Source organism: Chinchilla lanigera, unplaced genomic scaffold, assembly GCF_000276665.1.
Source record: "Chinchilla lanigera isolate Chin_1 unplaced genomic scaffold, ChiLan1.0 scaffold00059, whole genome shotgun sequence".
NCBI lineage: Eukaryota > Metazoa > Chordata > Mammalia > Rodentia > Chinchillidae > Chinchilla > Chinchilla lanigera.
This window is the reverse complement of record NW_004955460.1, coordinates 10,835,916-10,846,146: the sequence shown is the minus strand read 5'-3', so window position 1 is coordinate 10,846,146 and position 10,231 is coordinate 10,835,916. Positions and strand designations below refer to the sequence as shown.

General features: G+C 48.8%; 1 protein-coding gene and 1 long non-coding RNA gene across 2 annotated transcripts in view; one reads left to right on the top strand and one right to left on the bottom strand.

Moving 5' to 3' along the window:
* Positions 1 to 2,337: 2,337 nt before the first annotated feature.
* LOC106150001 (cytohesin-3) lies at positions 2,338 to 3,287 on the top strand (the record flags this gene model as incomplete). Its single annotated transcript, XM_013521143.1, is given in 2 exon segments — positions 2,338 to 2,896; positions 3,139 to 3,287. Coding segments are annotated over 2 exon segments (210 nt in total), but the record flags the coding sequence as incomplete, so codon positions are not given.
* Positions 3,288 to 8,089: 4,802 nt separating this feature from the next.
* Positions 8,090 to 10,231, bottom strand: part of LOC102005676 — a 4,105-nt gene continuing 1,963 nt past the window's right edge. Inside the window, exons 2-3 of the long non-coding RNA XR_263054.2 lie at positions 10,115 to 10,158; positions 8,090 to 9,098 (exon numbers count right to left, since the gene is read on the bottom strand). This is a non-coding gene — a long non-coding RNA (uncharacterized LOC102005676). The remainder of the gene's footprint in view (positions 9,099 to 10,114; positions 10,159 to 10,231) is intronic.

Here is a 10,231-nt window from a genome sequence, read left to right as displayed (position 1 = left end):
TGAGGTTTGACGGCTGGAAGGAAGGCCAGGACTGAAAAGAAGGACTGAGAGACTTGCACCTGTGTCTAGCAACAGGCTGTTTTCTTTTTCCTCTGTAGTCATGATTACCTGGGACTCCTCCATGGAGATGACAGCCTGGCCAGAAGGAGAAGACAGAGTATTCCCAGGGCCCCCTCATTCCTGTTGGACTAACTGGTAGTATGGGTCTGAGCTCTGGGGCCTCCACTTCAGAGGGCAGACCGATCTCCAGTGCTCACCTTTGCATTCAGGGCATGGCCCAGGGGGCTTCTTAGGGTAGTTCCTCTTGAGGTGGCCTGGCTTGTAACAGTGGTAGCAGATGAATGTACTTGTGAAGTTCTTGGTAGGAACTCACTTTTTTAAGTCTGAATTTCTTGGCACACAAAAATAGGGTTCTTAATAAAAATTTCTTTGTCTTTGAAAGGTAATCATGGACATTTTTATTCTAGGATTACCCTTCATTCTTGGAAAAATCCCGTAACCCAGAGTAGATTCTTTGGCTGACAAATAAGAATATATTTTATCTGGACACTAGTAATCATACTGCTGATGAATATGAATCTCAGTTGAGCTTTGACTGCATTATTCTGTCAGTGTGAATGCAAAGGCCCAGTGCATAGGAGGCTGTCAAGGGTCTCTCAGCCAGTAGGGGACACATCAGGGAAAAGGTGTGCTGTCTTCCCCCCCGCCCCTCCATTTGTGGCATCTCTGAGTACCAGAAATCCAGATCTGGTTTCATTCTTCAGTCCTGTCCCTGTGCTTCTTGTCTTACAAAGGGACAGAAAGCACCCTGAGATCACTGCCTCGCTAACTTGATGCCACTTAAATCTGAGCTTCAGCGTCCCCTGGTCTCTGAAGAACAGGCAGTGCTGGAGGGAAAGGCAGCAGGTCTGTGCTGGGTAGCAGGGAATGGATGTGATTCAGTGGCTTTATCATTTTTTTACCTCTGAAGCTTCTTGTGACCCTCCCGGATTTTACACACAAGTACTCTAGAATCTGCCTGGGGAACTCCTCTTCTTGAGTATCTGATGAGAAGTGGACACATTTTTTTTTTGTTTTGTTTTCTCCTAAGTTGTGCTTGGTTTGACTTTGCGGCTCTAGCTGTGTCTGCAAAAGTGTTGGGTATCTGGACCTGTGATGATCATACAAACCCTCAGGAAACTTGTGCCTGGAAGGTGAAAGTTCTCTGAGCCTAGGCGGAGGAAGGTTAAGACCCCACACCTTCTTCTTTTTGATAGAGGCTGAAATACAAAAATGCGGAAGTAATGACAGAGATCGACAACCTAACTTCAGTGGAGGAGAGGTAAAATGTTTATGGCTGTACCTTTAAGTGAGTCAGTCTCTGCTCTGTATTCATCCTCTACCTGAATTTACCAACTGGTGACCATAGCAGGATGAGAGGGCTGACATGGGAAGGGGAGGCCTTGGAGTTGTTGTTCCTTCCTGCCCTTGCCTCCCTTGTGTTCTCTGTGGAGGTGGAGGTTGTGTCTCCGGAGCTTACTTCCTATCCCCCACTTTCTCTAAGTCCCCTTCTCAGAATTAACTACTCAGAAACAACCTTTCTGTGTCATAAGGAAGCATCCTCTTTTATTTAAAAAAAAAAGTCACCGGTTTTCATAGTCAGCTTCTTCAGAAGTATATCTCGAGTTATCACATGTAAAAAAAGTGCCAAAGCAGCCACACACCTGCCTCCAGGCAGAGGGTGGCAGCTCCTCAGAGTGCACTATTGTTTTTCCCTTTTCTGAGTGTTGTGAGAGGGAAAAAGTGCTAAAGGGCTGTGCCTTGCTGTGCTGTATGAGACACTGCCCTCTGTCACTCCCTGCTAATGATTTTTCCATCACTTCAAATGAATAGCAAAACTACTCAGAGGAACAAGCAAAGAGCCATGGGAAGAAAGAAATTCAACATGGACCCCAAAAAGGTAAGTGCGTACTTCCAGTTTTCTGACATGCAACTGATCTATTTTAACGGCTGCTTCTTTTTCAACAAAGGTGGTCACTTCATAAAAAGACAGAGTTGACATTATTTTATCCAAAAAAGTGGGGGTGGTGGGTGCTGCTTAATGAGTGAGGTGAAGCAGAAGTGTCTTGTTGAACTGGTTTCGGTCATTGGTTTTCATTGTCAGCTTCTTCAGAAGTATATCTCAAGTTATCACATGTGAAGAAAACGCCAGGTAGCAGGCAGTGGTGGATGCCATGCAGCCCAGGAACGCAAAGAGAGGGTGGGAGTGTTGGGGCGGGGGTTGCAATTTTAGGGAGGGTGGGCAGCGGGGGACCTCAGGGAGAGAGGCCTTAAGGACAGCAGTATCTGCTCACCTGGGCCTGGTCCCTGAGGCAGGAGCATGCCTGCCCCAGGGAGGCAGCAGTAGCCACTGGCTGTGGCCTGAGGTGAGGCTGGGCCCTGGATGTGTCCTGCTGAGTCAGCCTTTGCTCCCTGGGTGCAGTCCTGAGAGGGCGCTGTGTCCTCACGTGCCATCAGGACTGTGGCAGCCGTGGGATGTCATGGGGTTCTGGAAGTCACCAGGTCAGACGCAGGAGACTGTGCCAGTGGGACAAGAAGTATTGGGAACCTGGCCGAGCATATGACGGGGGCAGCGGGCCTTGCTGGAAAGGTGGTAAATCTGTCTTGAATTATTGAGTGGAAGGAAACCAAGTCTCATTGCTGGTTCTGAGGCCCCCATGCCCCTACCAGGGTGGCACCCAGGCTGAGGGGGTCGAATCCTTGCCGTGGTGCGGTCGCTCGGTGAGGGGTCTGTCTTTCCTCAGGCAGTTCCTATGGAGCTTCAGGCTGCCTGGAGAGGCTCAGAAGATCGATCGAATGATGGAGGCCTTTGCTTCTCGCTACTGCCTGTGCAACCCAGGCGTCTTCCAGTCCACAGGTCAGTGAGCCGGCGCCCCGCCTGGCCCTCGCATCTGCTTCAGGACAAAGGCCTGTGGCACAGGCCAGCCTATTCCTGAGACCTTCTTTCCCTTTCCCAGCACAGTCTTGCCTAGGGTGCAGGGAGCCACTGAGCGAGCACAGGTTTCTGCCTTTTTTTTTCTCCGTGGACTCCACACTTCTTGTCCAAGCCCCAGCAGAGCTCAAACTGTTGAGTCCCTGCTGTCCTCTGTTTTGTTGCAGACACATGTTATGTGCTGTCGTTCGCCATCATCATGCTCAACACCAGCCTGCACAACCACAACGTGCGCGACAAGCCCACCGTGGAGCGGTTCATCACCATGAACCGTGGCATCAACGAGGGGGGGGACCTCCCTGAGGAGCTGCTGAGGGTGCGTCTGTGGGACCGAGCTTTTGAGCCTCCTCGTGGTGGGGCTGTTTCCCCTCCTTCCTTGTTGCTCCTTAGTTTAATTTTATTTTTTTGTACTGGGAATCGAACTCATGACCTCATCCTTAACTCTTGAAATTTTAAAACTTCCCCAAGTTTTCTGCAGATTTGCACTGCTGGTTTATTCTTTTTTTTTTTTTCTTTGCAGTATTGGGAATCAATCCAGGGGCACTCTTCCACTGAGCTACATCCCAGCTCTATTTTTTTTTTTTTTAATTTTTGAGTCAGGGTCTCACTGCGTTGCCTTGGTGGGACTCAGACTTGTGATCCTTCTGCCTCAGCCTCCCACAGTGCTGGGATTATAGACATGGCCCCCAGACCCAGCTGGTTTATTCACTGTAAATGCATCTCTCAAGTGTCTCTTGCTTCCTAGTCCTGCTGTTCTTTATGCTTACCCTGCACTGGAAAGAGATAAAAGAAAGAACGATTGCTTCTCCTCCGTGATTTCTGGATTTGCTGCTATTTTTCCCCTTACAGAACTTATACGAAAGTATTAAGAATGAACCATTTAAAATCCCAGAGGATGACGGGAATGACCTGACACACACGTTCTTTAACCCGGATTGGGAAGGCTGGCTCCTGAAGCTGGGTGAGCCTACTGCGTGTGCCCCGCCCACAGCCCCTGAGCCCACCCAGCAGCTCCCTGGTCTCCCTCCCACTCCTTGTAGCGGAAGCCCCTAAGCACAAAGCAGAAATGTAAAAAAGAGTGTAACTGAACCAAAGTCCACTCTAAGCAGCCACCCATCCCAGCACCAATGGCTGCTTCCTTGAATAGTGGCCTTTCAAAGCAAGCCACATGTTCAGTGTCCACGGCAGGGACTTTACAACCCGTCCCAGAAAACTGCCGAGTTAGCGTCCACCTAAATGCAGGGCAGTTTTCTCTACAAGAAGCAAGTACACTTACCTCCAAAGGACCTGTGTGCCTTTCTCTTGGTTTGGCGTGGCTGTGGTTTTTGATGAGTGGTTTAAATGTGCCTTCTTGTTGTTTTTCTTCTGCCTGTGGCTCCCACCTTTCTGTTCTGTGACGGGCTGTCCCTGCTTGTCCTGCGTTAGGAGGTAGGTACCCAGTGGCTTCCTCCCCTCCCCGGCGGCTCATTCCTCTCTCGGTTTTTCTCCCCCGCGTTGGTCTGTGTGAAGCTCTGATCTGTGGCTGACATTCATTTGATTCATCTGGCTTTGGACTTGGTGGGGAACAGTGCTGTGCACAGTGTGGTGTGTGTGACACCCACCCCCATAGTGACAGGGCCAAGAGAGGCCGGGGCCAGGAGTGCATGGGGACACTGTGGGAGCAAACTAGCCCTCCTCATCCTTAGGGTCCTGCAGCAGCAGCAGGGGAGCTGGTAAGCAGCCCATCCCTGCAGAGTCACAAGTGCCCCATACTAACCAAGCAGTGTGTGTTTGTACCTCCCCTAGAAAGATTCTGGGGACATCTCAAAGGCTTCCTTACCAGTGACAAAGAAATCTAATGGATTTTGTCCTTTATGGGAAAATTTAGGAGATTTTAGGGTTTGACACTCCGGGAGGGGGATGGATTTTACCTTCCTTTGACAGTAAAGCACATGAGGTCTGACTGTGTTATTTTCCAGGTACTTCCGAAAACAGAGTATCGCTGTGTAGCATGTAAGAACTTTGGGCTCGAGTTTTGGAGGTTTTTAAAATCTTTTATCAGTGGAAGATATAAGATGTGGCTTGATGAAAACCATACAGCCACAGGCTACCTTGGCTAATAGGGTGAGGGTGCACCCTGCGGGCCCACTGTTCCCACTGGGGCCTTTGACCTTGGGCCTTGCTCTGTGACTTTCTCTGGCTGTGCTGAGGTTTAGAAGAGTTCTGAATCTTTTCCTAAAAGCCTGGTCTTGTAGCCTTGGAGTTGGATGCCCGAGTGACCTGAGGTACACAGCAGACTTCTCACCTTGCATCATGCCTGTGATGCTGGAACGGGGTCAGGAGGAAGACTGCATCCAAAGACTCCAGCCACTGTGCCTGGCCAGAGTAAGGAGGCCCTTCAGTGGATCAGACAACTGCCTTCCAGCCCCTGTGCTCCCCAAGAGTGTCCCCTGGGGGGACATGAGATTGCCAGCCTTCATGGCAGCTCAGATGGCCTCTGCTGCTCTGGAGATACAAATAAGCGAATGAAACGAAGACATCAGACAGCTTGTGTTTTCTGACCTGTTTCCTGGTTGAGCAGATACACAGGCCACCAAAATGAGCATGAGAGCACTTAAGGGAACTGTGCATTTGGCCGGATGCAGCCAGATGCAGCCTCAGCTAGGTGGGCAGCCGAGGGGGCACAGGTAGTCCTGGGAAAGTGCCATCTGTGGTGTTGGCACCTGTGGTCTCTCTTGCCCCTGCAGCTTCTCTGTCCATTCTCAGGACTGAAATGTGACTCCATCCAGCCCTCTGGCATGACCCTGCACTGAATGGGCAAACATGGTCCCTCCCAGCAGAGGGCATGGCAGAGTCAGAACCCAGGCACCCGCTGAAGGTGTGCAGGATGGGTGAGACTCGGGCATGTTCTCAGGAAATTGGAAACTGCTCCTATCTGACCATTTCCAGCCCACACAAACAGTAGTTCTACCTGGTTCCACAGAAAACATGGGTCAGATCAGCTTTTAACCACATCCATTGCTACTTCAAACCTTCAGCAAAACACTTATTGCCCTGACATAATCAGATTTCTTACTGAATGACTAGACATATAAATAACTGGGAATAGTCCATTGTCTTCCTCTTGCAGTACTCTGTGTGGCACTTAGGGTTTTCTGTGAACAGTGGAGAGCCCCAGATCTCAATTGGAGTGGGCTCACTGAGACAGACAACAGAGGCATTGATGTCCCCGCCATTGTGACTGTCAGAGCTGGGCAAGGACAAGGGCACTGGGCGTCAGAGCCTCCTTCCTGAGGACCTCTGCACCTTTGGGATGCCTGTGCATTAACACCTGGGCCCTCTTCGGTTCCATACACGGGCTGTTCTGCTGGTGACCCCTCCCCAGACTTTCTCCCTCCCTGTCTGTGCTGGCGCCCCCAGAGTTTGCACCCTTTGGAGTTCTTTGTATTCCTGTGCGAAAGCAAGTCCAGGAATGAAAACCTCAGACCCAGCGCACTTACCCAGAAATAAGTCTTCCCTTGAGCTGCCTTGAGGCAGAGACTGTGCAGCCCTGGGCCCTTTGCCTCTGGGTGGCTGACCTTAGTGTGTAGCTTTAGGTCACACCAGACTGCAGAGGATCCAAGACTGAAGGTCTCCATCATGCCTTAGACAGATTTAGTGATATATTTGCAAGCATCTAAGCTGTCACTTTACTGACATCTCAGACCTGAAACTTTAGTGTTTGAGCAAGTCAGCCACCTTGACATGCCTGACTGGTGCACATGCAACTTGGCCCGTCTGCCGTGTAGAGGTGCTGCCCAGACCTGGACCAAGCATGATGCCTCCGTGCAACAGCCTACCCTCAGGTCAGTGCTGCCAGGGACTGCAGCAGGGTTGGGTCAGCAGGTCACACAGGGACTAGCGGCTTCCTCCCTCCTGATTGTCTAAGGCAGTGCCGCCCTGGGGATGTGCAGCTTCCTTTGTAGGGTGTTGAGAGAAGGGAGCGTGGAGTCATGTGGTGGTGAACCTTTATCACCGCGGTCACCTGTGAGCCAGCTCTGGGCGATGGCCATTCACCCAGGATCATGCAGAAGGCCCTGGAGTGCCGAATCTTAAGTGACTTGCCCTGTCAAGAGTATTACATGAAATCACCTAATCCCTGGTTTTCTTGTGAAGTATTAACCTGAGGGCACCTGCCATCATGCTATGTACCTGGCCTCCACCCAACACTGCAGACATGGGGCCCCTCCTCCTACAGGGGCGGCGATCTGTCACACGGGTCACCTCCCCACCCAAGGGTCTGCACTCAGTCTTGAGTTGTCTGTCCCAACTCTGGCCAAAGACGAAGTTTCATCCAGAGACAAAGGGCGGCAGGCAGTTCCAAGGAGGATCCTGAGGGGAGGTGACAGCTCCACAGCCTCCGCAGCTGTCTTGCTGGGCCCGGTTATCATCTGAGGTTTGTTTGGACTAACCCTGGACCCACACAAGCCTCCATGTCTCTGGGGTCCTGAAACACTTTCAAGTAGCTTGATGTGGCCCCAGATGGACTCAAAGTAAGAGCTGTTCATAGATGAAGCAGCATTTAATGCTTCAAATAAAGCAATGCCTATTTTCATGGTTACAAATGCACATATCCACACAGATATGCTCTGCTGAGAAGTTAGGTCTATTATAGACCAGAAATCACTGATTTCTCATTTTATTTTTTTCCTCAGAAAGCATTTCTATTACTTAAAACGTAGTTAATATGTAAGTAATGTACATGAATTGATTTGTGGAGAGTTTTGTTATTCAGTGTATGCCCCCTACAACTTGCAGGAATATTCTACTGATATCGAAATATCTACTGATATTTTGCTGCAAAGTGAACAACAGTACAACTGAAGGGTGTGTGGCTGTTAAAGCTTGCAAATACAGTCTTCATTAAAAGTGAATCACATGTGTTGGTAAAACAAGGTCTAAGACTTGCTTCTTTAAAGCGGAGATGTGTTGGGTGCAGCAAACTGCCGCCTGGTTTTCCCTGACCCATGTCCGAGGTCTGAGGCACCTAGTGAGATGGTAGCCAGAACTTTGTAGGTTTGAAGGAAAGTGAGCACAAAGTCAGAGAACACATGGCTGGAAGCAAATAGAGAAAACGAAAATGAGAAATGACACAAAGTGTTTAATTTGCTGCCATTTATTTACTTTTTGCTGCCATTTATACACATATACATAGTACATGTTGAATATTTACAGTGGGGCAAGTGTTTTTTTAATCTTAAAAAACAAAAGATCTAACTTTAGACATCTCTGAACAACATAAACTGTCTAAACCATACAGATTATTCAGATGGAAACTATTCAATACAGTTTTCCCACTCCGTCTCCTGAGGCAGGACCAGTGAATTATAAGTGTATCACACACAGCTTGATAGCATATCCATATTCAAAATAAAATTACAGAGTGATTTTGTCTGTAACTAGGAACCTTAAGGGACCCAGGCTGGTAACTCAGACTCCAATATCCTACAGGTGACCGAGACACAGTCTAAAAAAACTTTATGTAATAAAAATATACTGTAAAATTTACAAGTGTTTGGATTGTACATTCCTAATGTGAACACTTATCATAAATGGTAAGTTGATTGGAATAGTTCCACCAAGTTAAAAAACAGAACTTCTCTTAAAATACATTATTTAAATTTTGAACACAACTAAAATATGAAACAAATTAATTTCTAGGATAAGACCTTACAGGAAACAGAGTGCCCTTAAAGTCTAATTGACAGCTTGTCCATTTTTAAATGTCTTTAAATACATGCACTGTCAATTTATACTTTTAATAATTCCGTGGTTTCCCGGTTGGTCTTGCACCAGATGTCTAACTTGGAGGAACAGTACATAAAATACAAGTCATCGACCTGAGTCTATAGTTAAGCAGCATTTGAACTGTTCTATTCCAGGGCATTATTTTTAATGTGATTTATATACATAGTTTACAGTGGTCAGCAGTTGTAGCAAGTGTTCATTCTTTTGGAATAAGGGTAATTAAGGAAAGGTAAAAACTCAAAAGAAAAAAGCTATGGTGAAATCTGTACAGTATTTAGCAAGGAAGCACCACGTAGATTTGAACAAATTTCTGTTTCAAAGTTAAGTGCAACTGGCATGGCTTCTCTGGAACACGCTGAATCTGAAAGACAAGAGGCGCAGGCATTAGTCAAAGGCGGAGGCCCAGGAAGCCAGGCCTGCCTTTCTGTACCACCCTGTCCTTAGGTCCCCTTGGTCTTTGGGAAGCTCTTTTCCCTTGAAACCACCACTGCCTTCCTGAATAGCAATAGAGGAACCCAGGGATGCCAGGCAGCTGCAGGGGACCTGTTGACTGCCCCACCATCTGCTGGGCCCTGCTGCACCCACCAGCCTGAACCCCAACTGTGGTTAATTCTTCTCAACGCTTAGATCCTGCTTATACTCAGGAAGAATTTAGTTCCTTAGGCTTAGTGCATGCCCTGAGGATACACAGGTAAAGCACGTTAATTAACTGCACACTGATCTTCTATACACAATTCACCTTGAAGTTCATTGAAAATCACCCTTGCTGACTGGCTAGAGACACATAAGGAAGGACAGTCTCCTTTCACGGGCTGAATGGTTCACCACCCGCTTTACCTCCCAAGTGCACAGCATGAAGCAGGAGTCCCCGCCTCCCAGGACCACAGAATACGAGTGACTCAGACACAGCCTCGACACCGAGAAGATTCTGCTCTAAGTCACCTGGACCTCATCCCGACAGAGAGGCCGTGTCAGGCGAGGGGCGTGACCCAGCCTCAGCATGACCTCTAGGCCAGGTGCTCAGTTCTTGGGATGGGCTCTGCTGTCTGGGTTGGGGACGTGGACCTCTCATCCCAGATACTTATAGGATGACTACTGATTCTGACTGTGGGAGCCTTGCTGGCTTCTTCAGGGAGGGAGCAGGTAGGAAAGAGCCACCGTCCTCCCTTTGCCAAGGCTGCCTTGCCTTAGTCCTAGAGAGCTGATGGGGAAAGAGGTCCCGTGCTCTCCAGTGCTGGCTTGGAGCTCAGCGCCCCGCCCCTGCTGCTGTTTCCACAGCTCCACCCCGGGCCTTGGGTTTTCCTCAGAAGTGAAATGCCCTCTCTGTCCCCCCTCAGTGCTTCTACAAAGAGAATGGGGAGACAGGAAAGCGCTTACCTTCACTAGTGCATTTTTTGTTTGGAGGCCAAGGTTTTAATCACCTGGAAGGCAAAGGTTAGGAAACATTTGAATGACTTTGTACAATTTGTAGTGTCTGTGCTCTGGGTGTGCATT